At 39.2% G+C, this 27208-nt stretch overlaps 1 protein-coding gene across 5 annotated transcripts in view; it reads right to left on the reverse strand.

Moving 5' to 3' along the window:
- Window positions 1-1350: 1350 nt before the first annotated feature.
- The window catches only part of RNF214 (ring finger protein 214), a 44368-nt gene continuing 18510 nt past the window's right edge, over window positions 1351-27208 (reverse strand). For 2 of the 5 annotated variants that reach the window (XM_058545160.1, XM_058545163.1), the window contains exons 7-15: window positions 6616-6712; window positions 6088-6176; window positions 5405-5495; window positions 5117-5215; window positions 4518-4894; window positions 4253-4385; window positions 3935-4039; window positions 3555-3650; window positions 1353-2671 (exon numbers count right to left, since the gene is read on the reverse strand). In XM_058545160.1, coding sequence (XP_058401143.1) covers window positions 2606-2671; window positions 3555-3650; window positions 3935-4039; window positions 4253-4385; window positions 4518-4894; window positions 5117-5215; window positions 5405-5495; window positions 6088-6176; window positions 6616-6712 — 1153 coding nt within the window. In that variant the 3' untranslated portion in view covers window positions 1353-2605. Of the gene's footprint in view, window positions 2672-3554; window positions 3651-3934; window positions 4040-4252; window positions 4386-4517; window positions 4895-5116; window positions 5216-5404; window positions 5496-6087; window positions 6177-6615; window positions 6713-27208 lie in introns of all 5 variants that reach the window. The other 3 variants (XM_058545165.1, XM_058545161.1, XM_058545162.1) reach the window with 3 other exon arrangements.

The following is a 27208-nucleotide window of genomic DNA, read 5'->3' on the forward strand; positions in this document are numbered from 1 at the left end:
CCTGAAACTATGAGCTCTAAGTGTAAAAAAAAAATCTTGACAACAGCTTCTTGCTTGTAAAAATATGTATTATATATCTCTCTTTTTAAACTCTGCTCCAGAAAAATGACTGTCCCACTCCACTCACTGCATTAGGGGCCTTTCCCATTGGTCCGCATGGCTTTTACCACAGCAGCCAGTGGACACAGGGAAAGGAGAACAAGGGCAGCCAAGGCTTCAGTGTTGCTTTCAGATTGATCCTGAACAAGAAAGAGAGAGGAGCAACAATGAGGCCCCAGCTCCCGTGCACAACTCTCCAAAACACCTGTCCTCCCGCTATAGTTGGCTTTCAAGGGGCTTTTACTAGGAAACAGTTAAGCCTCCTATACCCTCCTTTTTTCTCTCTACTCCTTTGGCTTCAAAGATTTGTGGAAAATAAACAGAATGTTCTTTATACCCATTTCTCATTTCTAAATTTTCAGAAGATACTGAAAAATATTGCAGGTAGCCCAAAGGCTGCCACAAAGTTGAGGGGAAATAAAATCTTAAGATTACAAGATTAAAAATAAGTCCCCTCAAATGAAAAGAACAAAGGTACTGGTCTTCCATTTTGCCACATTCCCTGTTCATGACACCTATCAAACTGGAGACATTAATATTTCATTAACCAAAGAAAGTGGGTCATCTGACCTCTAAGCGGGGAGTACTCAGGCCATTTCAATCACCCTACAAGATGCCAATGAGATCCCATGAAGTCCGGCTCCTTACACTGATGCCAGTCAATAAACCCAGGCAAGTAAGGGAAGAGAAGAGAAGGAATATGTCCATGAGCTGACAGCAAGAAGGAAAGACAAAGAGGGAAAGAGTAACAAAAACAGAAGCGAGTTTAGTTGGAGCTGAAAGGAAAAGTCTTTGCTACCCTGATATGTACTGCTAGTGCCAGTAAGCATTTCCAGGTCCCAGAATGGGGAAAACTCAGCTGTTGATAATAGAATAATGTCCTTCCCCTGGAGTTTTTTTTTTTTTTTTTTGATTAACACTTAGTTTTTACTTGTTTAATTCCAAAAGAGAAGGGAGCTAAAGCCACTTCCTGTAGGAGTAAAAATAAAAAGATAGGAAAAAATTCGAAGCTCTAATACAGTCACAGCTCTCCCAGGCATAAATCTAAAAACCAGAAGTGCTCTGGGGCCGGCCCGGTGGTGCAGCGGTTAAGTGCACATGCTCCGCTGCAGCGGCTGGGGGTGGGGTTCGCAGGGTCGGAACCCCAGCACGCACCGACGCACCACTTGTCAAGCCATGCTGCGCGGCACCCCATATAAAGTGGAGGAAGATGGGCACGGATGTTAGCCCAGGGCCAGGCTTCCTCAGCAAAAAAAAAGAGGAGGATTGGCAGATGTTAGCTCAGGGCTGATCTTCCTCACAAAAAATAAATAAATAAATAAAAACCAGAAGTGCTCAATAAGCAGAGGTGCAAAAACGATCTAGTTCCAGATAGCTATCCATAGAACAAGTGACTTATAAACTTAAAATCCAACCTCCCATCATATCCCTTTGGTCTCCATTTTTCCCAGGACAGGAAACATGTTCCCCACAGCTTTCTTGCTTCAAAAATTAAAACTCAGTATTCCAAGATCATTCTGAAAGAAATTTTGCACAGACATCTCCTCACCCTAGTGCCTGCCTGGAGCTCACCCAAGGTCACCAAACAACTTGGTTGTGAACCAACTGCCTTAACCTTCAGGGAGGAAGGGGGTTAGCTAGACTTGGAGACCAGAAGTGAAGGACAAGAAGTGAGAACTTCACAAGGTTGGTCTGTCAGAGCTTGATCAGAAGCCAGGTTAGTGGGGGCAAGGGATGGCTTGGCCCAGGAAAGACCTGTGGGTTGTGCTAGTTTCCAAAGGAATGACTATCCAGGAAGCAGGCTGGACAGAAGTTTGTTGGGGGTGTGGGGGAAATGGGACCTGGTTATGTTCTTATTCTTGGATTATGAATTTTGCTGACGTAAAAGAGAATATTCTGTAAACCTAACGTCTATGTACAAATAATGAGTGTTAACACAGTAAAATATTCAATGAAAAGAAACTATTAGGGTTACATTTTTTTTTTCTCAATCAGTCTCATTTTATCCGTTCGGAGTAGAGTGGCTAGAACAACACCAAAGCCTCTGGAGGCTTTCGGTAAGCAAGGCATCTGGTTGGACAGCAGGTGAGCACCAGGGTTCAAATCTGCATACATGAGCCTTAAGAAAATGGACTAGAGGCTGAGCCAAATCAAAGCAGGATGGCCTCAGAGCAACAGCAGCTTCCTAGATGGTTTTTACATGTATTTGAAAACAGCCCTAGGCAGGAATATCATAATTTCAAGGCCAAACTAAACATCATCTTACCTACAATCTGCATCCCCCAAAGGAACTGCAAGGTGATGGGGACAGACTGTTTCTGCATAATATACATACTTTCATTTACGAACATCTGAATACAGACTTTCTATACACACATTACCTATGGAATAAAAATGTACATGGCAGGAGTATATGTCACTATATAAATATAGAGTTTTAGAAATCTTGAACCCGCGCTTCCTGTTCACATCAGTTTCTCCTCTTCTTCCTCCCCAGTCAGCTCCGTCATTTAAGAGTTGGACAAAAGGGACAAGTGTCATTTGTGTTGGTCTGGGCCCAGAATTTGATACACTGGAAAGAAAGAAAGATATACCTCAGGTTCATCAGGAAAGATGGAGGGAAGGATGGGAGAGAGAGCTATTAAGGTTCAACAGGTCTAATGAATGTATACTAAGTCAGAAACGCTCTTCACGTGGGGGACTAGAAGGGCTATTTCATTGGCTCTTACCCCCAAAACAATCTTCAGAGCAGGTGAACCTGTTCTTTTCACAGAGAACATGAACAATCAGCTAATAACGGTGTGAAACTGCTTTTTGTTGAATATCAAGGCTTGCTCCTTCTTATGATCCATTTAGGCTGAGATGAGCGTCCATCTCCTAATATCTACCACCCTCAAATCATATTCAGGATTTTCCCATACCAATAATTTAGATGTAAATTCAGTTTTTACCTCTTGGAAAAACAAAATAGTAAAAAGGAATCATCTCTGTTGCTAAGAGACTTAACTCTGCTTGGTAACATAATGAGAGGAATAACTTGTCAGTTTGTGAAGATCACCTCTAAAAGTTAGAGCTTCAAGCTGTTCTGTCAACGGAGTTACTAATCTCATATTCAGGTTCCCTATTCCTTTCCTCTCATCTAAGCAAGTCTCTTGAAAATGCTATATTTGAAACAGCAGTTAGATATGCATATCTTATTGTCAGTTTTCCAAGAAAGTGACCTATCAGTGCTCTAGTATGAACTGCTTATCCAGTCCCTAAAGGGAACGGGGTAAAAGGAAGCTGGGGGAGCCTAGCTGCCAGTATTTTGAATTCTGCTGATGTTTAAGCCACAATTTACTGAAAACCTTATGTTCAGATATTAATGATGAGCATCAACACAGTAAAATGTTCAAAAAAATTATCTCAGCTGTCAAAATAAAGAGTGGAAAATGAGGAAGGTATGTAGCACCTACCTCCTTATGCAATACATGGGTACATGCCATTGGATGCAGCTCACTGGGCTGGACAAGTTTCTGGCACATTAGACACAGTTTACAGGTGGCTGGAGCCTGTAGAACAGAGGAAAGACGGTCAAAAGAGTAAAGAACCTCTGGGTCTCCTTGCTTTTTATGCCCATCATTCTATTTACTATTTCCGTGTAGCAAAAGATTTTACACCAAAAGAACTGTTCAAATACAGCTTCTTGCCGAAAGTACTTGCGTTTTCCAAGTTGGGGCTGCCAACGACTCAGCTGATGAGATAATGGTTTCTGCCTGCACTCCACCTGTAAACCTGCTCCCTCCTCACCCCCCAGCTTTTCCACATCCCAGTTTTTGAAGAAAAAGAGTCTTACATGTGAAGACCTTCCAGGATATGAAACTTGGGCAGAAGGCAAGAACATTGGGGTACTGATTTGGGCCAATGGAGCAGGGAACAAGGCCCGGATGCGACCGAGTGGCTGTGGGCAGAACCATTGTCAGAGTAAGGAAAGAGAGTTTGAATAACAGAATATATAACACAAAGAAATCACTCATTTCCGAGTCCAGCAACGGAAGAAAGCAGACTAGACACTTCTGGCTGCCGTGCAGCTTCCCGCCCCAAATTTTTCTGAAATCTGCCTCTTCCCCAACATCTCAGCAGATATGAGTTCTCCCCCCAGCAGCTGTCTCACCTGAGTACTTGCTGCCACCCGCTCATGTTCTGCCAGTCGTGCAGCTACCAACTGGATCAGCTCCTCCATGGTCAGGCCTGCCATGGTGGTACGTGCTGTCTTGATCTGCTGAAGAATATTGGTCATCTGGGCCCTAAAAGAAAAATGTTGAGGGGGAGAGAGTCTGTGCTATACTCAAGGGGAATATCCATGAAACCTCCCGTATTTTAGCCCATAGGCATTTCTTCGACAAATATTTTTTTAATTAAGCCTTAAAGTTACTTACTTATTGCACTGTGGGAACCGAGTCAGCAGCTTCTCCAGGATCTTCTCCAGTTTGTCTACTGGTTGGGGCCGGGGAGTTTCAGTAGAAGCCTTAACACCGCCCAAGCCTGGGGGAGGCGGGATGGAGGCGGCAGGGGGCATGTGTGGACCATGGGGGCCAACAAGGGAACCCAAGCCAGGGCTATTTCTCCCATGGGAGCCAGGAAGGGGTGGGGAAGGCTGGTTGGGCTGGGAAAGGGCAGGGTTCAGGATTGGGAAAGACAAGGAACGGGGATCTGCACTGGGCATAACCATGGGCATTGTGACCTGCCCAATGGAGAAGGGCATCCGAGGAGCCAGAGAGGGACTGGGTTGAAACACCTGAAGCATGAAGTCTGTCTGCAGAGCGGAAGAGGTGGAGGACAAGAGAGAAAGGAAGAAAACGAAAGTTTAGGAAACCAGAGCAGAAATCAATGAGCAACTCTTACACCAAATAATACAAATAATAATCATCAAAATAATATAACGATAAAACCATCATCTTCATAAAAAGAACAAGTGAAAGACTCTGACTCTGCCACCAACACAGACAAGTGGACTCCCCAAAGCCAGCACTCTCACCTCTGATGGGGGTGGAGGCAAAGTGGGGGTAGGGATTTGAGGAAGGCTGCTCAGCTTGGCTCCATTCCTCACTAGCTGGATATGACTATTAAACTGGTCCTAGAAAAGAGAGAAAGGAAAGGATGATCCTTTACAGCTGAGCTGAAAGACAGCACCATCCAGTATCAGGAAAACAAGGGGAGTGGTAGGATACGCCCTAAGTGGCAATGCCCAAAGTCCCTCCCTATCACCAGAAGTGTTAAAGCCCAGATTAACTCTGACTCAATGATCACCCATTACTACACTTACCCGAACATTCTTTTTCATTATCCGAACTCCATTCAGTCTTGTCTCCCACTCCTGTTTGGAACGAACTGTCTCTAGTGTTGGGGGAGTTGACCTTTCAAGAAACCAACAGTAATTTACAGAATTAAAGAAAGCCCAACTCCTAACTCTCTGAGATAGCAGAACACTAGCTGGCTAATGGGCCTGCAGAGAAGAGGTCGGAGCAGGTGCAGGAGAAGGCCAAGGTTCTAAGTTGTCTGCCTCACTTTAACTTCAACATGTTTTAAGCCAAGTATTAGAGAAAGAGGACCAACCACAGAGAGAGGGTTCTTGTCTGCCTGAAAACACCACAGGCGTCCTCCAGATCCCATGGCAGAAAGAGAAGAAATGACTACATAAGAAACAAATCTCCAAGACATCTGTATGCTTTGACAGCATAAGAGATACTGTTTACCCAATTGAAAACCATACAACAAAAAGTACAAAACTATAAAACTGTAAAAGGGAAGAGTTACATAGTGAGGAAGTTTAGAATACAGGAAGAGAAATCACTGGACAATTATTATTGCACTGACAGAGATGCCTTCAAAATTCCATGAAGATAAAACAAGTGCCAGAATAGCTGTCCTCAGGTTTCAAAAACCTAAAAAAAAAAACACCACACAAACTAAAAAACCATTAAAACTCTAGAATGGGAAGGTACTTACTTGAGGTAAGTAAGGTGCAGTTCTGCCTCTTTTTCTGCTTCTTCTAGTTTCAATACCAGCAACTCTTTCCGACTCTCTAGTGATAAGATCTAAGGAAACCACATACGCACAAATACTTTATTAATTTTACATACATGAAGCTACCCCTTGATAGTGTTTTTTTTGTGTGTGTGAGGAAGATCTGCCCTGAGCTAACATCCATGCCAATCTTCCTCTTTTTGCTGAGGAAGACTGGCCCTGGGCTAACATCTGTGCCTATCTTCCTCCACTTTATATGGGACGCCGCCACAGCATGCCCTGACAAGCAGTGCGTCAGTGCGCGCCCTGGCTCCAAACCCTGGCCGCCAGCAGAGCGCGTGCACTTAACCGCTACGCCACGGGGCCGGCCCCTACCCCTAGATAGTTAAAACAAATGCTTAAGGGCTATGTGGTATAACACTTATATAGCTTAGAGGTATAATACTATACCAAAGCATACAGCATCTGGAAGCCCAAAATCAAGGCCTTCCACATAGCAGCTCTTCTCACCTCTGCCTTCCAGGCCCGTTCTGTCTCTTCCATAATGTTCCGATTTATTTCGCCATCCTGATTCTTGAGCCTATCCAGTTCCATTTCCCACACCTCTCTGTAAAAGAAGAAACCAAGAACAAGACTAAGGGGAGAAAGGCAAACTTGTTAAGGGACACCAGGGCAAAAGTAAACCCCAAAATTGGTCTGCCAGGTGAGTTACAGGAAGTCTTCTTCTAAACATTAGCTATAGGGCCGGCCCCGTGGCTTAGCGGTTGAGTGTGTGCGCTCCGCTGCTGGCGGCCTGGGTTCGGATCCCGGGCACACACCGAAGCACCGCTTCTCCGGCCATGCTGAGGCTAAGTCCCACATACAGCAACTAGAAGGATGTGCAACTATGACATACAACTATCTACTGGGGTTTTGGGGGGAAAAACAAATAAATAAAGTTTAAAAAATAAATAAATAAATATTAGCTATAAATATAGACAAATGTTTAAAGTGGTCTGTAATTGCATAAAGACCCTATATTTGAAAGTAAAAATGTTCACATCTCCACTTACTAAAATAAGGCTACCCAGAACAGGAAAAAAAGTGTACTGAGAACCAAAACCAACTGAAGGCAGAATGTTCTTCTATGTTCAAGGAGGACTCGAAATCATTATGGCATTCCTCGTATTCCCCAACTTGTCTTGTAGTATGGGTACTGAAGAATGCAGGACTAAACACGGGGGTCCATTTAATACTTATCTCTAATGCAGCAATCACTCATTCACTATTGAGCACACAGACATTGGCTTACTGATTTTCACATTTTCTTATCGATAGTAAACATTCTTTGAAAGGAAAAAATGTTCCCATCATACCTCAGGACTTCTCCTTTCCACTGGTTTCCTGCCTTCTTACACCCCCTTCCCCCACCAGCCCCATTCCTAGAGTATAATACACATATTCAGGATTAGGGTGACCGACTGTCCCAGTTTTCCCAGCACTGAGGCATTTCCCAGGATGTGGGACAGTCAAACACCCTACTCAGGACTGAAGATGCCAACAAAGGAACAGAGCCAGCAAAAGAATTTCCTTGTATTACACTTGATTGTAATGAGTTATATGGCTGAAAACAAAAGGATTACCCAGATCAGCGGACAGAATAGTATGGAAATGTTTAAATTACTTTCACTGGATTTTAAAAAGATGAAAGTAAGAAGAAAAGATTGGGAAGAGTGACATCTTAAGAAAAATGTTCCCACTTTTCCGAGTGAGAGAAACAATTTTATTCCTCTTCCGTTTTTTCAGTAACCTTACATACATGAAAGGGAGCAACTCATTTACTATAAGTTTTTGAGATCCCATTTTCTTTGTTTTTTAAAGATTTTATTTATTTATTTTTTTCCCCCAAAGCCCCAGCAGATAGTTGTATGTCATAGCTGCACATCCCTCTAGTTGCTGTATGTGGGACGCGGCCTCAGCATGGCCGGAGAAGCGGTGCGTCGGTGCACGCCCGGGATCCGAACCCGGGCCGCCAGCAGCGGAGCGCGTGCACTTAACCGCTAAGCCACCGGGCCGGCCCTCTTTGTTTTTTAACTTTTTGTGTGTGTGTGAGGAAGACTAGCCCTGAGCTAACATCCGATGCCAATCCTCCTCTTTTTGCTGAGGAAGATTGGCCCTGGGCTAACATCCGTGCCCATCTTCCTCCACTTTATATGGGTAATCGCCACAGCAGGGCTTGACAAGCGGTGCATCAGTGCACGCCCGGCAGCCGGTGCACCCCGGGCCGCCACATCGGAGCACGCGCACTTAACCGTTACGCCACCGGGCCGGCCCCATGAGGTCCCTTTTTTCATTTGACCCAATTCTCCACACATCCCTGCTCTCTACTTCAGAAGTATAGGTATTTGTGCGTGTGTGTGTTACACACACATTCATTTACTGATTCACTAACATTAGTCTGCCCCTCTACTGACAAGGTCTACCCATGTAATAGATACGACTAGGTGGGCATTTTTCTTCCTTAATCTCCACGTGTTGTCCTCCTCAAATAAACTTCCTGCTGGAGGAAGAATTCTCTAATAGTTCTTTAGACAAAGGTTTACAGGTAGCTGTGTTTTCCTGCTATAACACATATCCTCAAGTTAAAAAATATATGAGGAGTCAGAACACTCTTACCATAAGAATGTGTGAAATATGTGGTAGGGTCAATCAGTGACCCATTTAGCCTACTAGTCACCTCTGACAATGGGATAATTCTAAGAAAATATGACAATTGCCTTCTGTGATGATGTTATTCTTGAAGATTATAGACGCTCACCAAATATCTCTAACTTTCATTAAATACATTTGTCAACTACAGATATATACTTATATTAGAAAAATTCTCTTACCATGCCCATGGGGGACATTCCACATATTCACATACACAAAAATCTTTTTCTTTGGGCATTTGGCCACATTTACCTCATTGGGATCCAACAAGTCAAAAGGAACTACTAGCAACCACAACAAAAATGGTTAAGGAATTCTTAAACAGTCATAAAAATGCTTTATGCAATTACAGCATATGATATGCTCAGCCTTATCATATGTTAACTGGCCTACAACATACGCATCAGATTCACTTCATTAAAGGGTACTAGCTGCAACCCATGCTAGAAAAAAAGTCACTTCTCCATAGTAAAGGGTCAAAAACATCCTTGGTAGAATAGAAACCACTGTGTATGTTTTAACTTTTTTTTTTTTTTTAATTTTATTTATTCATTTATTTTTTCCCCCAAAGCCCCAGTAGATAGTTGTATGCCATGGCTGCACATCCTTCTAGTTGCTGTATGTGGGATGTGGCCTCAGCATGGCCGGAGAAGCGGTGTGTCTGTGCGTGCCCGGGATCCGAACCCGGGCCGCCAGCAGTGGAGCGCGCGCACTTAACCGCTAAGCCACGGGGCCGGCCCTGTTTTAACTTTTTAAATGCTTGATCTAATTTCTCTCAAGTCTCATGCTTCTGTTATTTTGCATAGTTATTTTAAGGGATCAATGACTCAAATGAATAAATCCTATCAGATTGTACAAGTCTGACTTGTTGTAGGTCCCAATATGTTTGCATAATTTTAAAAATTTTGTTTTTGATCATGTAAAGAATACAAATTATAAAAAGTTTAGGAAATACAAAACAGAAAGAATTTAATATAGAGGTCCCAACTCTTCTACTTACTGGTTGCATGACCCCAGGCAAGTTACTTAATCTTTCTAGGCCTCAGTTTCTTCATCTGAAAAATCAGTAGGACCTACATCATGGGACTAACAGAAGAGGTCACTGCAGAAACACACACGATTTAATCTGGTGCCCAGCACATGGGAAGCATCCAACAAATTTTTTTAAGTATTTCTTTAAAAATTCAATTTCCCACAATTACACTAATCACAAGGAATCATTATTATACTTCTTTCCAGTCTTTTAAAATAAATATTTCTATATTTATATATGTATAGGTAACATATAAATCCATTATATATGCTTTTCAAACAAAAACTGTGATTTTTTTTTTTTTTTTTTTTTTTTTTTTTGTGAGGAGATCAGCCCTGAGCTAACATCCGCCAATCCTCCTCTTTTTGTTTTTTTTGCTGAGGAAGACGGCCCTGGGCTAACATCGGTGCCCATCTTCCTCCACTTTACATGGGACGCCGCCACAGCATGGCTTACCAAGCAGTGCGTCGGTGCGCGCCCGGGATCCGAACCAGCGAACCCTGGGCCGCCGCAGCGGAGCGCGCGCACTTAACCGCTTGCGCCACCGGGCCGGCCCCCAAAAACTGTGATTTTTATCTTACTTTTTCAACCTAAGGTATTTTTCCATGTCACTAAGTCTCCTTCAGAAATGTGATTTTAAAATAACTATCTGGGGCCGGCCCCCTGGCGTAGCAGTTAGGTGCGCGAGCTCCACTGCTGGCAGCCTGGGTTCAGATCCTGGGCACACATGGATGCACCACTTTCCAGGCCACGCTGTGGCGGAGTCCCATATAAAGTGGAGGAAGATGGGCACAGATGTTAGCCCAGGGCCAGTCTTCCTCAGCCAAAAAAAAAGAGGATTGGCATGGATGTTAGCTCAGGGCTGATCTTCCTCACAAAAAAATAAAATAAAATAAAATAACTATCCATTGTATATACATATCATTATTTATTTAGGTATTCTCTTGTTATTTTCAATTTCACAATTATAAATAATACTAAAATGACCACCTGTACAGGCGTACTAACACAGGTTAATGATAAAAGTAATGTATTTAGATTTGAGAGGAAGCTACTTACAGTAGTTAAGAGCACGGCCTCTGGAGCCAAACTAAGCTCCGAGTTCAACTCCAGACCCTATATATCTATGCCACCTTTGGCAAGTTACTTAACCTTTCTGTACCTCATTTTCCTAAAGTAAAATGGGATTAATAAAAGAATCTGCCTCTCACAGACCACTTACGCAGATGAAATGAGTTAATCTACATAAATCACTTAGAACAGTCTCTGGCATATAATGTTCGTTACCATTTAGAGGTTAGAACATCTTCCTTCAGAGAAACTAAAATATATGAATACATTTTTTCCACCACAAGTAGTGGTGGAAATCAGGTGATTTTAATGGAGAGAAGCAGATACTAAGTGTTTTGCAAAATACTGTCAATAGTCAGAGACAGAGCTAAAAATTAAGATGTTGAGTCCTCAGTCCAAATACCTTCCTTTCAGAATGTATTATACTCTAGGCAAGGCAAAAGGAAACAAAACAAAAACCACTGGGTGAGTTAATATATAGGGGTTGGCTGTCCTGCATTTGGGGTAGGTTATGAATCCTTTTCTCTGAACTGAAGCTAATACAAACCCATATAGAATGAAGGAGATGAGACATAAACAGAAAAAAATTTACCCTGGGATGAACTGCAAACTCACTGTTTATGAGGCTAGAATTCTTCCTCGATTCAATTTAATGCAACATCTACTGAGCAGCCTACCACTGCTAGGAATTCTGCTAAAAGCTGGGGATATAAAAATGCCTAGTTCCTGCACCCAAGAAGCTCACAATACAGTAGTTTCCCAGGTGAACAAAAGGAACAAGAAAATCCTGGGCAGGTCAAATGCCATGTGCAACAGCCAAAGAGAAAGAGAGCATCAAGCTAAGGCAGTGGTCCAGGGAGTGCAGCAGGCGAGTATACAAGTCTAAAACTCAGTAGTGTGGTCCGCACTGGGGATACAGACGAGAGTGTCACTAGCATAGAGACAGTCGTGGAAGCCCCAGGTATGGAAGAAATAATCTAGAACAGCGGCTTGTCAAACGCAGTCTATGGGTCCCCAAAACCCTTTGAGGACCTGGTCTATGGAACAAAAACTAATTTCATAGTAACACTAAAATTAGCTGCCTTTTTTACTCTCATTCTCTCAGGAGTCTACAATGGAGTTTTCCTGGGGATACACAACATGTGATAATATCATCACTCTACAGCTAATGGAATATATGCTTCTATATTCTTATGTTTTCTAGCACTTTCTAAGGTAATAGTTTTAGGGTATAATTTAAGCTCTCAATTTTTTTCTTCTAAGTATTTTGTGTTTTTACTAGCTATCTTTAGTTATACTTACAATAATCTCATTATTGTCCAATAAATCATTATTATAAAATTTCAAAGTTCTCCACGCATTTAGGTAAAAACAAGTACTTTTGTTATTTTGTTTTGCAATAATACTTTTTAAATTTTTTGAAAACTTTAAAAAATTTTTAAGTTATATCTAAAATGTATTATTTTAGGGGCCGGCCCCGTGGCTTAGCGGTTAAGTGTGCACGCCCCCACTACTGGTGGCCCAGGTTCGGATCCCAACGCACCACTTGTCCGGCCATGCTGAGGCGGCGTCCCACATACAGCAACTAGAAGGATGTGCAACTATGACATACAACTATCTACCAGGGCTTTGGGGAGAAAAAGGGAAAAAAAAAGGAGGAAGCTTGGCAATAGATGTTAGCTCAGGGCCGGTCTTTCTCAGCAAAAAGAGGAGGATTGGCATGGATGTTAGCTTAGGGCTGATTTCCTTACAAAAAAAAAATAAAATAAAATGTATTATTTTAGAATTTAATATTTTTTTCTAAAATAAAAGAAAATTTATTTCTAATTTTTCTCTTAAAGAAGGAATCATTGGCTCAAAAAAGGGAGATTAGAAAACTCGTTTTCTCAACCCACAGCTGCAATATATAATCTAAAAATACTAAAAAAGATGCAACTGGCCTAGAGTTATCTGACTCATGGAAAGAATCTACTCCAAAGGAACTGTGCAAAATTGTAAAAAAAGAAACCAAAATATGCCCAGAGCCATCTTTCTCTTGACTTTACAGATGTTAATAATTTACCTTACTGTACCTTAACCAACAGGACATTTTCTAATTCTATTGTGCCAGTTAAGTTATGGTGACATTTTGGGATCAATCATTCTGAATTTAAAGAAAAATGAATTGAATATTTTAAATGCAAATGTGACGAATTCTTTAAAACTCTTAAAAATTGTTAAAGCCTTTCAAACTGGAAATGAAAAAGCTACTGAAGCATCCCAGGGTACCCTACTGTAGTGCATTAACTGGGGAAGCACAGCCTTGCACAGCTGACAGCGCTACATGCCTGCTGGATGAAAAGTCAGTAAAATAAATCATGGCAGTGCCACTTTTGAATGATATAGTAACTCATAAAATTAAAGATTTTGCTGCAAATTTGAAGACTTAGTTAAGATCTCATCTGCAGAACTGTAATTTTACTTTACAAATAGACAAATGCACAGACACGACTAGACTTGTTATTTTGGTTATATTTGTCTAGTATTGGTACCAACTAATCATCAAAGATGATGTTGTGTGTGAACTCTTGGCAACAAACGCAGTGATGCTCACATAATCCAAGTTAAATAACCATTTTGAATCTCCTGCTTTATCCTAGAACAACTGTGTTGACACTTACACTGCACTTTTAGTATAAAAACTCTACTGGATAAAAATATTGGCACCGTACATAAATCAAGGCAGTGGCACCAAATTATACCACTAGTCATTGTATTCTTTACCGCCACACACTTGCAGTTGTGGACGAGGGGCAGTTTTACTTAAGAATGCCCTTGATGAAGCCATAAAAAAAAATAATTTTATTACACCTTGACCCTTAAATACACATCTTTTTAATATTCTGTTTGATAAAATGCTACATGCCAAAGTACAATGGTTGTCTTGATGAAAATGACTTGCGAGACTGTTGGAGTTGTGAGTTGAACTAGCCTCTTTTTTCATGTAACACCATTTTTACTTAAAAGAAAAACTGAGAAACTTATGGTTATTTGAACCTGAGTATTTAGCAAACACGTTCTTGAAAATGAACTAAAAATACTCTTGTTATTTTAAAGAAAACAACTGACAATATTTGTTGCCAACAATAAAATTTGAGATTTCAAGCAAAAATTAGACTTTTAGAAAATCTATACCAGCTATTGGGAGCTTGAAGGCTTCCCATTACTTCAAGAGTATTCTGATGAGATCAATGGTCACATAAACAAATGTGATTCTTTAAATATTGTATAATAAAATGTATCAACACTTGGAAGAGCTGCATAACTCTGAACCAATATTTTCCAAATTATCAATGCATCGTATTACCAAGTCAACTGTGGGACCCACTTGGAACCCCAGAGTTGGTATACAGATTACTTTAAGCTGAAGACATTGGAGATTCATCAGATGCAGAACAAAAGGCCTTCTCAGACCTTCCCTTAACCAACAGCAGCAACTTCTGGGAAATAAGGCTGTCATAAATTCCTCTTCCGGGCAGAGCTACTCCCAGAAGAGAGAACGCGAATGAAATCCACCCTAAATCCCTTCTCCAGTGGAGTTTTATGGCCCTAAAGGAGACAGAAAAACCACTAATACCTATATGGGAAAATATCGCAAACTTTTCAACTTCTGCTTGTTCTCCTGAAAACCCATTTATCTTTCCCAAAAGTCCTATAAGTGCTCTTTCTCCCCCACTTCTAAGAAGTCATTTGTTTTCCCCTAAGTATCTTTCTCCCCCTGCCCCTTCACCTATTAAGATGGTATATAAGCCCCAAATTCTAACCATTCTTTTGAGTTACTCATCACTGAGTTCTCCCACATGGATGCACGCTGCATGCATAAACTTTTTTTTTCTCCTGAAATCTGTCTTTTCCCAGTTTATTCGCAGGGCACAGCCATTGACCCTAATAGGGTAGAAGGAAAAGGTTTTCCTCCCCTAACCAACATAGTTAAAAGATCCATTCAAAGTGCAAGGTAAGCCAATGGATTTTAATGTAACAGTACAAAAAGTTCATTGACGCGGTTTCAGATTCTACAATGCAATTAACCTTTAAGAAACTATCAGCTGTCAAGTTTTGGAGTACTATCAAAGAAAAATATCCACAATCATCTAGGAAAGCTATTAAAATACTCCTTACTTTTCCAACTACACATCTGCGTATCACCAGATTTTCTCCATATACTTTAAAAAACAACATACTGCAATAGATTAAATGCAGTAGATAGGACACTTAAGCTTCTTCCATTAAAGAGACTTGCAAAAACGTAAACAAAGTCATTCTTAGAACTAAACTGACTTTTGGTCTGGGTAGGCAAAGATTTCTTGGGACACAAAACACATGAACCATGAAAGGAAAAAACTGGTAAACTGGACTTCATCAAAATTTAAACTTTTGCGTTTCCAAAGACATTGTTACAAAATGCAAAAGTAAGTTACAGACTGGGAGAAAATATTTGCAAAACACATATTTGATAAAAGGACTTGTATCAAGAATACCCAATAAGAAAATAAAGTGCTTTTTTTAAATGGGTAAAATAATCAAATAGATACTTCATCAAAAAAGAATGACAAATGGCAAATAAGGACATGAAAAGATGTTCAACATCAATAGTCATTTGGGAAAAGCAAATTAAAACCACAATAAGAAACCACTGAACACTTTCTAGAATGGCTAAAACCAAAAAGACTCATAATACCAAGTATTGGGTAAGGAAACGGAGTAACTGGAACGCTTATACATTGCCGGTGGGAGTGCAAAATGGTAAAGTAACTTTGGAAAACAGTTTGCCAGTTTCTTATAAAGTTAAGCAAACACATGGCCCAGCAATCCCACTCCTAAGCATTTACCCAAGAGAAAAGAAAATACGTCCACATAGAGACTTGTACCTGAATATTCCGAGCAGCTTTATTTATAACAGACAAAAAACAGAAACAACCAAATATCCCTCAGCTAGCAAATACATAAACAAATTTGGTGTAGTCTTATAATGGAATACTACTCAGCAATAAAGAGCAATAAACTACTGATACATGCAACAACATGGATGAATTACAAAAGTTTTATCCTAAATAAGAAACAGACACAGGGTCCAGCCCTGTGGCGTAGTGGTTAAGTTCGCCGTGCTCCAGTTTGGCGGCCCGAGTGCACAGCTTCAGATCCCAGGCACGGACCTACACCACTCGTCAGCCATGCTGTGGCAGTGACCCACATGCAAAATAGAGGAAAGATTGGTAACAGATGTTAGCTCAGGGACCATCTTCTTCAAGCAAAAAGAGGAGAACTGGCAACAGATGTTAGCTCAGGGTGAATCTTCCTCAGGGGAAAAAAAAAAAGAAGAAAAACAGACACAAAAGGCTATATATTGTATGATTCTATTTACATGAAGATCTAGAAAAGGCAAAACTATAGTGCAGAAAGTAGATCAGTGGTTCCCAGCGGCTCAGGGTGGACAAGGAAATTGACTTCAAAGAGTCATGAAGGAACTTTTTAGGGTTATGGAAATATTCTATACCATGACTGTGGTGGTGCTTATATAACTGCATACATTTGTCAAAACTCACCATTTAAAACGGGTGAATTTTATCATACATATAGTATACATCCACAAAGCTGAGTTTAGAATTTACAACTTCCACCCCTAAAGCCACTGCCCTAAATCTGCTCCACTTCCGATATTCACCGTCCCAGACATCTCACTGTCACTACTCCTCTCCTCCCTCTAACAATCAACAAATCTCATCAATCCTACCTCACAATACCCCTCCTTTCTGTTTCTTTGCCTCTTAGATCAGCCCTTCATTTTATCTTGCTGAAACTCTGTCTTCTCGACATCAGTTTATCTGCACTTTAGCCCATCTAACTTATTGCAACCAGAGTTACCCTTCTAAAAATTAAATCTAGAGAGGTTCCATTTCCAATAAAGGCAGAGTTGCTCCTAATAGACCAACCACCCTGCAGGTAAAAAACTATAAATTCTACACAAAATGTAAAAAAGTACCTCTGAAGGCACTAAAGAGCAAATAAGAACCAGGCATAAATTAGAGAAGATCTGACAATTGGAAGAAGTGAATATCATTGTTGTTTCCTGTTTTTTACAATTATTCATCTAAGGGCAAACCCCAGCCACCTCTGTGCTGACGAGCAAAACTGAGATAGAAACCATGCAGCCTTACCAGCTCAAGAACCAAAGGACAAAAGTGGGAGCTACCATAACAGCTAGAAAAGGAGGGAGGAATCCCAAAAAAGAAAGAGCCACAGATGGGGAGCCCCAAATTCTGCATATAAATCTGCACAAATCCCTGGATGTTCCCTGAACCACGCATCCACAGAAAAGACTCCAAGGAACCCAGCTACACTAAATGAACTGAACAGACCACAGCTGCTGTCCAGCAAACAAAAGTATGACATTTAAGCCCAGTCAAGGAAGCAGCCTGATAAAACAAATTAAAAACAAAACAAAAAATCAAGACTTTTTGGAGGAAGATACCAGAATCCAGAGTCTCTACAATGTATTGTTCACCATATTCAGAATTCAACCCCACATAAGCAACATACAAAGAAACAGGAAATATGATCCACAGTCAAGAGCAGGATCTGCAAACTATGGTCTGTGGGTCAAATCCAGGCTGCCACTTACTTTTGTAAATAAAGTTTTTTTGGAACACAGGAACACTCATTTTGTTTACATATTGCCTATTGCTGCTTTCATGCTACAACAGAGTTGAGTAGTTGTGACAGAGACTGTATGGTCTGCAAAGCCTCAAACATTTACTTCATGGCAGTCAATCTCTTCCCCCCACCCTCAACCACTGGCCACCACTGATCTGCTTTTTCACATTATAGTTTTATCTTCTCTAGAATTTCATGTAAATAGAATCATACAGTGCAAACCTTTGCGTCTAGTTTCTTATTTAGGATAATGCTTTTGATTCTGACTCCTGGTCAAGAAAAAGGGCAATCAATGAGCAAGGACTCCAAGGTGACCAAGATGTTGGAATTAGCAGGCAAAGATTTTAATTTTTTATTTATTTTTTGTGTGTGTGAGGAAGATAAGTCCTGTGCTAACATCTGCCAATCCTCCTCTTTTTTTGCTGAGGAAGACTGGCCCTGGGCTAACATCCGTGCCCATCTTCCTCCGCTTTATATGGGATGCCGCCACAGCATGGCTTGCCAAGCGATGCGTCGGTGCGCACCCGGAATCCAAACTGGCGAACCCTGGGCCACTGCAGCGGAGCGCATGCACTTAACCACTTGCGCCACCAGGCCGGCCCCAGCAGGCAAAGATTTTAAAGCATCTATTTTAACTGTGCAAAAGGACATAAAGAAAAATATGCTCACAAGGAGTGAGCAGATAAGAACTCTCAGCAGAGAAACAGAAACTATAAAAAAGAACTAAACTGAAATGATAGAACTGAAAAACACAATATTGGAAACATGAAATTCACTGCATGGGCTTAATAGCAGAATGGAAATGATATAAGAAAGAGTAGGTAGACTTGAAGATACATCAACAGAAATTATCCAATATGTTGAACAAAGTAAAAAAGATTGGGAAGACATGAACAGAGCCTCCATGAAGTACAGGACAATATCAAAAGGTCTAACATATGTGAAAGTGGAGTCCCAGAAAGAAAGGAGGGAATGGGACAAAAATATTTAAAATTATGTCAGAAAATTTCACAAAATTGGTAAAAGACATAACTTTACAGGTTAAGAAGCTCAGAATACCCAAAACAGAAAAAATACAAAGAAAACCACGTCTGGGAAAATCAAAGTCAAACTGCTGAAAACCAAAGATAGAGAGAAAATCTTGAAAGAAGCCATAGAAAACAATGATACAATACATACAGGGAAACAACAATATGAATTGCCATTGACTTCTCATCAAAAACAAGAGGAGATAGTTTATATTACAAAAGCATCTTCGACTGCATAAATAAATTGTGGGATGTTCACACAATGGACTACTACTCAGCATTAAAAAGGAATGAACACCTACATCTGTTAAAGCAATTGAATCAATAATTAATAACCTTCCAAAGCAGAAAATACAAGGCCCACATGGGTTCACTAGTGAATTCTACCACATATTTAAGGAAGAAATTATATAAATTCTCTACAATCTCTTTTAGAAGATAGAAGCAGAGGAAATACTTCCTAACTCATTCTATGAGGCCAACGTTACCCTAATACCAAAACCAGACAAAGACATTAGAAGAAAAGAAAACTGAAGACCAATATCTTTCATTAACATAGATGCAAAAATCCTCAACAAAATATTAGCAAATTGAATCTAAAAAAGTATAAAAAGAATTATACACCACGACCAAGTGGGATTTAGCTCAGGTATGCAAGGCTAGTTCAACATTCAAAAATCAATTAATGTAATCTATCACATCAAGAGACCAAAAAAGAAAAATCACATGATCATATCAATAGATGCAGAAAAAGCATTTGACAAAATCCAACACCCACTCGTGATTGAAACTCTCAGTAAACTAGGAATAGAGGGGAACTTTCTCAACTTTATAAAGACTCTACAAAAAAGCCAACAGCTAGTATCATATTTAATGGTGAGAAACACGAAGTTTCCCCAAGATCAGGTATAAGGCAAGGATGTCCCCTCTCACCATTCCTTTTCAACATCATACTGGAAGTCCTTACTAATGCAATACAGCATGAAAAGAAAATAAAAGGCATACAGATTGGAAAGGAAGACATAAAACTGTCTTTGTTTGCAGATGACATGATTGTCTATGAAGAAAATTGGAAAGAATCAATAAAAAAACTCCTTGAACAAATAAGCAATTACAGCAAGATTGCAGCATACCAGGTTAATATATAAAAGTCAACTGCTTTCCAATATACCAACAATGAACAAGTGGAATTTAAAATGAAAAACACAGTATCATTTACATTAGCACCAAAAAAAAAACCTACAAAACTGATGAGCAAAATCAAAGAACTAAATAAATGGAGAGATAGTCTATGTTCATGGATAGGAAGGCTCAATACTGTCAAGATGTCAGTTCTTCCCAACTTGATCTATAAATTCAATGCAATCTCAACCAAAATCCCAGCAAGCTATTTTATGGATATCAACGAACTGATTCTAAAGTTTATATGGAGAGACAAAAGATCCAGAATAGCCAACATAATATTGAAGGACAAGAACAAAGTTGGAGGACTGACACTATCTGACTTCAAGACTTACCATAAAGCTAGAGTAATCAAGACAGTGCGGTATTGGCGAAAGAATACACAAATAGATCAATGGAACAGAACAGAGACCCTAGAAATAGACGTCCATAAATACAGTCAACTGATCTTTAACAAAAGAGTGAAGACAATAAAATGAAGCAAAGAGTCTCTTCAACAAATGGTACTAGAACAACTGGACACTCACATGCAAAAAATGAATCTAAACACAGACCTTACACTCTTCACAAAAATTAACTAAAAATGGATCATAGACCTAAATGTAAAACACAAAACTATAAACCTCCTAGAAGACAACAGGAGAAAAACTAGATGAATTTGGGTACGGTAATACCTTTTTACACGAATTTGGGTATGGTAACATCTTTTTAGATATAACACCAAAGACACAATCCATGAAAGAAATAAGTGATAAGCTAGACTACATTAAAATTAAAAACTTCTGCTTTGCAAGACAGTATCAAGAGAATCAGGAGACAAGCCACAGACTGGGAGAAAATATTTGCAAAAGACACATCTGATAAAGGACTGTTATCCAAAACATACAAAGAGCTCTTAAAACTCAATAGTTATTAAAACAAACAGCCAGATTAAAAAATGGACCAAAGACTTTAATAGACACCTCAACAAAGAAGACATACAGGGCCGGCCCCATGGCTTAGTGGTTAAGTGCGCGTGCTCCACTACTGGCGGCCCGGGTTCGGATCCCGGGCGCGCACCGATGCACCACTTCTCCGGCCATGCTGAGGCTGCGTCCCACATACAGCAACTAGAAGGATGTGCAACAATGACATACAACTATCTACTGGGGCTTTAGGGAAAAAACAGGAGGAGGACTGGCAATAGATGTTAGCTCAGAGCCGGTCTTCCTCAGCAAAAAGAGGAGGATTAGCATGGATGTTAGCTCAGGGCTGATCTTACTCACAAAAAAAAAAAAAAAAAAAAAAGAAGACATACAGATAGAAAATAAGGATATAAAAAGATGCTCCACATCATTTCTCATCAAGGAAATGCATATTAAAACAACGAGATACCACTACACACCTATTAAAATGGCCAAAATCTGGAACACTGATAACACCAAATGCTGGCGAGGATGGAACTCGCCAACAACAGGAACTCTCACTCATTTCTGCTGGGAATGAACAGTGGTATGTGGAACAGTGGAAGACAGTTTGGTACTTTCTTACAAAACTAAACATACTCTTACCATATGATCCAGTAATCACACTCCTTGGTATTTACCCAAGGGGGTGAACACTTATGTCCACACAAAAATGCACAAATGGATGTTTATAGCAGCTTTATTCATAATTGCCAAAACTTGGAAGCAACCAAGATATCCGTCAGTAGATGAATGGATAGAAAACCTGGTACATCCAAACAATGGAATATTATTCAATGCTAAAAAGAAAGGAGCTACATCAAGTCATGAAAAGACATGGAGAAACCTCAAACGCACATTAATAAGTGAAAGAAGCCAAACTGAAAGGCTACATATTGTATGATTCCAACTATATGACATTCTGGAAAAGGCAAAACTATGGAGACAATAAAAAGATCAGTGGTAGCTGGGCAGGGGTGGGAGGGTATGAATAGGCAGAACATAGAGGACAGGAAGCGAAAAATACTCTGTATGATATTATAAGGATGGATGTATGTCATTTTATACATTTGTCCAAATCTACAAAACGCATAACACCAAGAGTGAAACCTAAGGTAAACTATGGACTTTGGGTAATTATGATGTGTCAACGTAGGTTCACGCTTGGTAAAAAATGTACCATTCTGGTGAGTGATGTTGATAATGGGGAGGCTACGCATGTGTGGGGGCAGAGGGTATATGGAAAATCTCTGAAACTCCCTCTCAATTTTGTTGTAAACCTAAAACTGCTCTAAAAAAATAAAGCCTTACCAAAAAAAAAAAAAAGGAATGAACTATTAATACAATTCACATCTATCACAACATCATAGATAAATCTCAAAAATATGCTGAGTGAAAGAAGCTAGACACAAATGTCTAGAAAAGATAAGTGTAATCTACGGTGACAGGAAGCAGATCAGTGTTTACCTGGGAATGAAGGGAAGGAAAGACAGTCACTGAGAAGGAATACGGGGAACATTTTAGGGTAATGGGTATGTGCTATACTCTGTGTTCGTGTTCACGCGCATGATTAATTTGTCAACACTCATCAAAACATAACTTAAAATATGTGCATTTTATTACATGTAACTTACATCTAAAAGATTTAATTTTTTAAAAATCTAAGGGATTATTCTAAGTTTCTACAGTTAAGACTAAAAATTTCCCAAACACTTTATCCAAGAAAATTACAAGTCTTTCTAATACAGCATAATAAGCAGGCACATAGTTTGTCTTTATGATGCATATTCCTAGTGAATTAAAGTAACAGATGTGTATTTTGGGGGTAAAAGGCCAAATTAAACTGGAATTATAAAGAATATTCAATGAATTAATATTCTATTTACACAGTAAAAGAGAAGACCTAAATCCAATCACATCAATACACACATTTCGTTTTATTGCACTTCACTTCATTGCTCTTTGCAGATACTGAGTTTTTTATAAGACTCTCCATCAGCAAAAAGATTATGACTTGCTAAAGGCTCAGATGATGGGCAGCATTTTTTAGCAATAAAGTATTTTTAAATTAAGGTATGTACATTGTTTTTTTAGATATAATGCTATTGCACACTTAATAGACTATAGTATAACGTAAATCTAACTTTTATATGCGATGGGAAACCAAAAAATTCATGTGACTCTCTTTATTGTGATACTCCTTTTATTGCCGTGGTCTGGAACTGAACATACAATATCTCTGAGGTATGCCTATAATTACATTAAATATAAATACACTAAGAGCCTCTAATTAAAAAGTAGCTTGGGCCGGCCCCGTGGCGTAGCGGTTAAGTGCACCTGCTCCACTGCTGGTGGCCCAGCTTAGGATCCCAGGCGCGCACTGATGCACTGCTTGTCAGGCATGCTGTGCCGGCGTCCCACATAAAGTGGTCGAAGATCGGCACGGATGTTAGCTCAGGGCCAGTCTTCCTCAGCAAAAAAAGAGGAGGATTGGCATGGATGTTAGCTCAGGGCTGATCTTCCTCACACACACACACACACAAAAAAAGTAGTTTATCAGAAGAGATCAGAAAGAAAGACCCAATTATATGCTGTCTACAAGACATAAAAATGTAGATAGGCTGTGGGTAAAAGATGGAAAAACATATATCATGTAAAGAGTAAGCATAAGAAGACGGCAGTGTCTATATTAATATCACATAAAGTAAACTTTAACATAAAAAGTATGACCAAGAGGGCCAGCCCCGTGGCTTAGTGGTTAAGTGCACACGCTCCGCTGCTGGCGACCCAGGTTCGGGTCCCAGGCGTGCACTGACGCACCGCTTCTCCGGCCATGCTGAGGCTGCGTCCCACATACAGCAACTAGAAGGATGTGCAACTATGACATACAACTATCTACTGGGGCTTTGGGGGAAAAATAAATAAATAAATAAAATTATACCAAAAAAAAAAAAGTATGACCAAGATAAAGAAAGACATTTCAAAATGATAAAATGGCCAATTAATCAAGAATACAATCATAAATGTATATATATATCTAACAACACAGCTTCAAAATATAAGAAGTAAAAATTGACAGAATTAAAAAGAAAAGGAGAAAAATCTATAATCATAGAGATTTTAAAATCACCCCTTCAGCAACTGATATAACTAAATATTTTAAAATTAAAAAAATATAGAACAATGTTCCTTGATAAACATAGACACAAAAATCCTTAAAAAATATTAGCAAGTCAAATCCAGCAATATATAAAAACAATGATATAACTTGTCCAAGTTGGGTTTATTCCAAGAACGAAGAATTGGTTTAAGATTTGAAAATAAATCAATGTAATTCACCATCTTAACAGAATAAAGGAGAAAAAACATTTGATAATTTTAATAGATGCAGAAAAACCATTTGACAAAACTAAGCTTCCATTCACGTAAAGAACTCTAAAAAAATTAAAAATAGAAGAGAACTTCCTCAATTTGATAAAGGGCATCTACAAAAAAACTTAGAGCTATCATTAAACAATGGTAAAATACCAAACACTTTCCCCTAAGAGCAGGAAGAAGACAAAGATGTCCATTCTACCACTTCAATTCAACATTGTACTGGAGGTTCTAGCCAGTGCAATAATATTTACAAGAAATAAAAGGCTTAAGGAAGAAATAAAACCGTATATTCACAGATACCATGATTGTTTATGTAGAAAAACTTAAGGAATCGATAAAACAAATAATACACTAATATGCAAATTTAGCAAAGTAGCAGGTACAAGGTTAATATACAAAAATAAATAGTATTTTTACATACTAGCAGTAAACAATTGGAAAATTTTAAAAATTTTTAACTCTATTTATAATAGTGTCAAAGAACATAAAATACTTAGGAATAAATTTCTCTAGAAATTTAAAGAAAGATGTGTAAGACCTGTATACTGAAAATTATAAAATGTTGCTAAGATAAATTAAAGACCTAAATAAACAGAAAGACATATCTTTATTACGGATTGGAGGATTCAGTATTATTAAGATGTCAGTTTCTCTCAAGCTGATCTATAGATTCAAGGCAACTGTGTTCTTACCAGTTTTGTTTTTGTTTTTGCAGAAACTGGCAGGCAGCTTTTCAAATATATATGAAAATGCAAAGGACCTACAATATCCAAAGCAATCTTGAAAATAAAAGTAGAAGACCATGCATTATCTGACTTCATGACTTACTATAAAGCTATAATAATCACAACAGGGTGATCCAGCATAAAGAGAGATAAATACATCAATGCAATAGAATAGTATTCAGAAATAGACCCACTATTTATACAAACGACTCATACTGTCATTTGGTTTTTGGCAAAGGTGTCGAGCAACCCAATGGGGAAAGGAAAGCCTTTTCAACAAATGGTGCTGAAACAAGTGGATATCCACACGGGAAAAAACACAAACCTCAACCCCTACTTCTAACCATACACAAAAATTAATTTGAGCAGATCACAGACATAAATATAAAAGCTAAAATGAAAAACCTTCCATAAGAAAACAGAGGAGAACATCTTTGCTACTTCAGGGTAGGCAAAGATTTCTTAGGACAGAGAATGCAATAACTACAAAAGGAAATTTGATAAATTAGACATCATTGAAATTAAAATTTCTGTTTATCAGAACATGCAATTAAAAAATGAATAGCTAAGAGAGAGTGAGAAAAATTTCACACAACATATAACTGACAAAGAACTTTTATTTGGAATACGTAAAAAACTTCTACTACATAATAATAGAAAGCCAAAACTCAATCCCCAAAAAAGGAGGGAGGCCAAAAATTTGACTGGACACTTCACAAAAAAGGATATATGAATGGCCAATAAGCACATGGAAAAAGTGATCAACATCATTAGTCATTAGGGAAACGCAAATTAAAACCACAATGAAATACCACTGCACGACCACTTGAATGGCAAGGATACGAAGCAACCAAAACTCATACATTGTTGGTAGTGTGTAAAGTAGTATATCCACTTTGGAAATATGCCCAGCCATTTCTTTTTTTTTTTCCATAATTTTATTTATTTATTTTTCCCCCCAAAGCCCCAGTAGATAGTTGTATGTCATAGCTGCACATCCTTCTAGTTGCTGTATGTGGGACGCGGCCTCAGCATGGCCAGAGAAGCGGTGCGTCGGTGCGCCCCCGGGATCCGAACCCGGGCCGCCAGCAGCGGAGCGCGCACACTTAACCGCCAAGCCACGGGGCCGGCCCTGCCCAGCCATTTCTTATAAAACTAAATATATACCTACCCTACAATCCAGCAAGTCTACTCCTAGGAATTTACCCAAGAGAAATAAAAGTCTATGTTCACACAAAGACTTGCACCTGAATACTCATGGCAACTTTACTCCTAATAGTCAAAATCTGGAAACCACTACATGCCCATCAACAGGAAAATGGATAAACAAACTGTGGTATATTAACAAAAGGAATACTACTCAACAATAAAAAGAGACAACATTCATGATTATCAAAAGCATTATGCTGAATGAAAGAAGTCTTACAGAAAAGAGTACATATTGTATGATTTCATTCATGTTGACATTCTAGAACATGCAGAATTAGTCTATTGTGAAAAAATCAGAACAGTGGTTGCCTCTGGGAGTGTGAGGACAAGGACTGACTGGAAAGGTGCGCGAGGAGACTATGTTGTTTAATGGTAGTATTCTCCATATCTTGATGGGGTTCAAATTACACAGGTATATACACTGTCAAAACTCACTGACTCTACACTTAAGATTTACGTATTTAACTGCATATACATTTTATTACCACAAAAAAGGAAACGCAAATACTATTAAAGTCTAATTAACTATATACATGTTAATGAGTTTAGAGGTGAAGTTAGTAATGACTACAACTTACTCTAATATGAATAAAAAAATAAGATGGATTGACGAGTGGATAGAGGGATGGATAGATGGAGAGAGATTGCTAAAACAAATTTAGCAGAATGCTAATTGCTGAATCTAGATGGTGAGTGTTAATGTACAATACTTGCAGCTTCTCTGAATTTTGAAAATTTTCATAATAAAATATTGGGGGAAACATAAATCCAATAATTTAATTCCCCTGCCTAAAAATCCCTGTTGGTTACACTCAACAATTACCAATGGCCTTTATTCAGACCTGGTTCTCATTCACTTCTCTGTAGTTTCTGACACTGTTAACTATCTTCTCCCTTTTGAAACCCTATACTACTATTCGAAACTGTTTCTCTTTTACTCTGATTATTCTTTTTGCTTTCTCTTCCTCTTTCTCCTTTCAAACTGTAGCTGTACCTCAGGCTTCAGAACTGAGCCTTATTCTATATTTTTTCCCACAGAAAACTTACTTCCGTCGTTTTAACTATCATCCATTTGCAATCAACTCCAAATCAAGACATAGCATCTCTTTTATATTCCAGTCTCCCATTTCCGACTGCCTACTCAGTATTTTA

This window comes from Diceros bicornis, chromosome 7 (genome assembly GCF_020826845.1).
Source record: "Diceros bicornis minor isolate mBicDic1 chromosome 7, mDicBic1.mat.cur, whole genome shotgun sequence".
NCBI classification, from domain to species: Eukaryota; Metazoa; Chordata; class Mammalia; order Perissodactyla; family Rhinocerotidae; genus Diceros; species Diceros bicornis.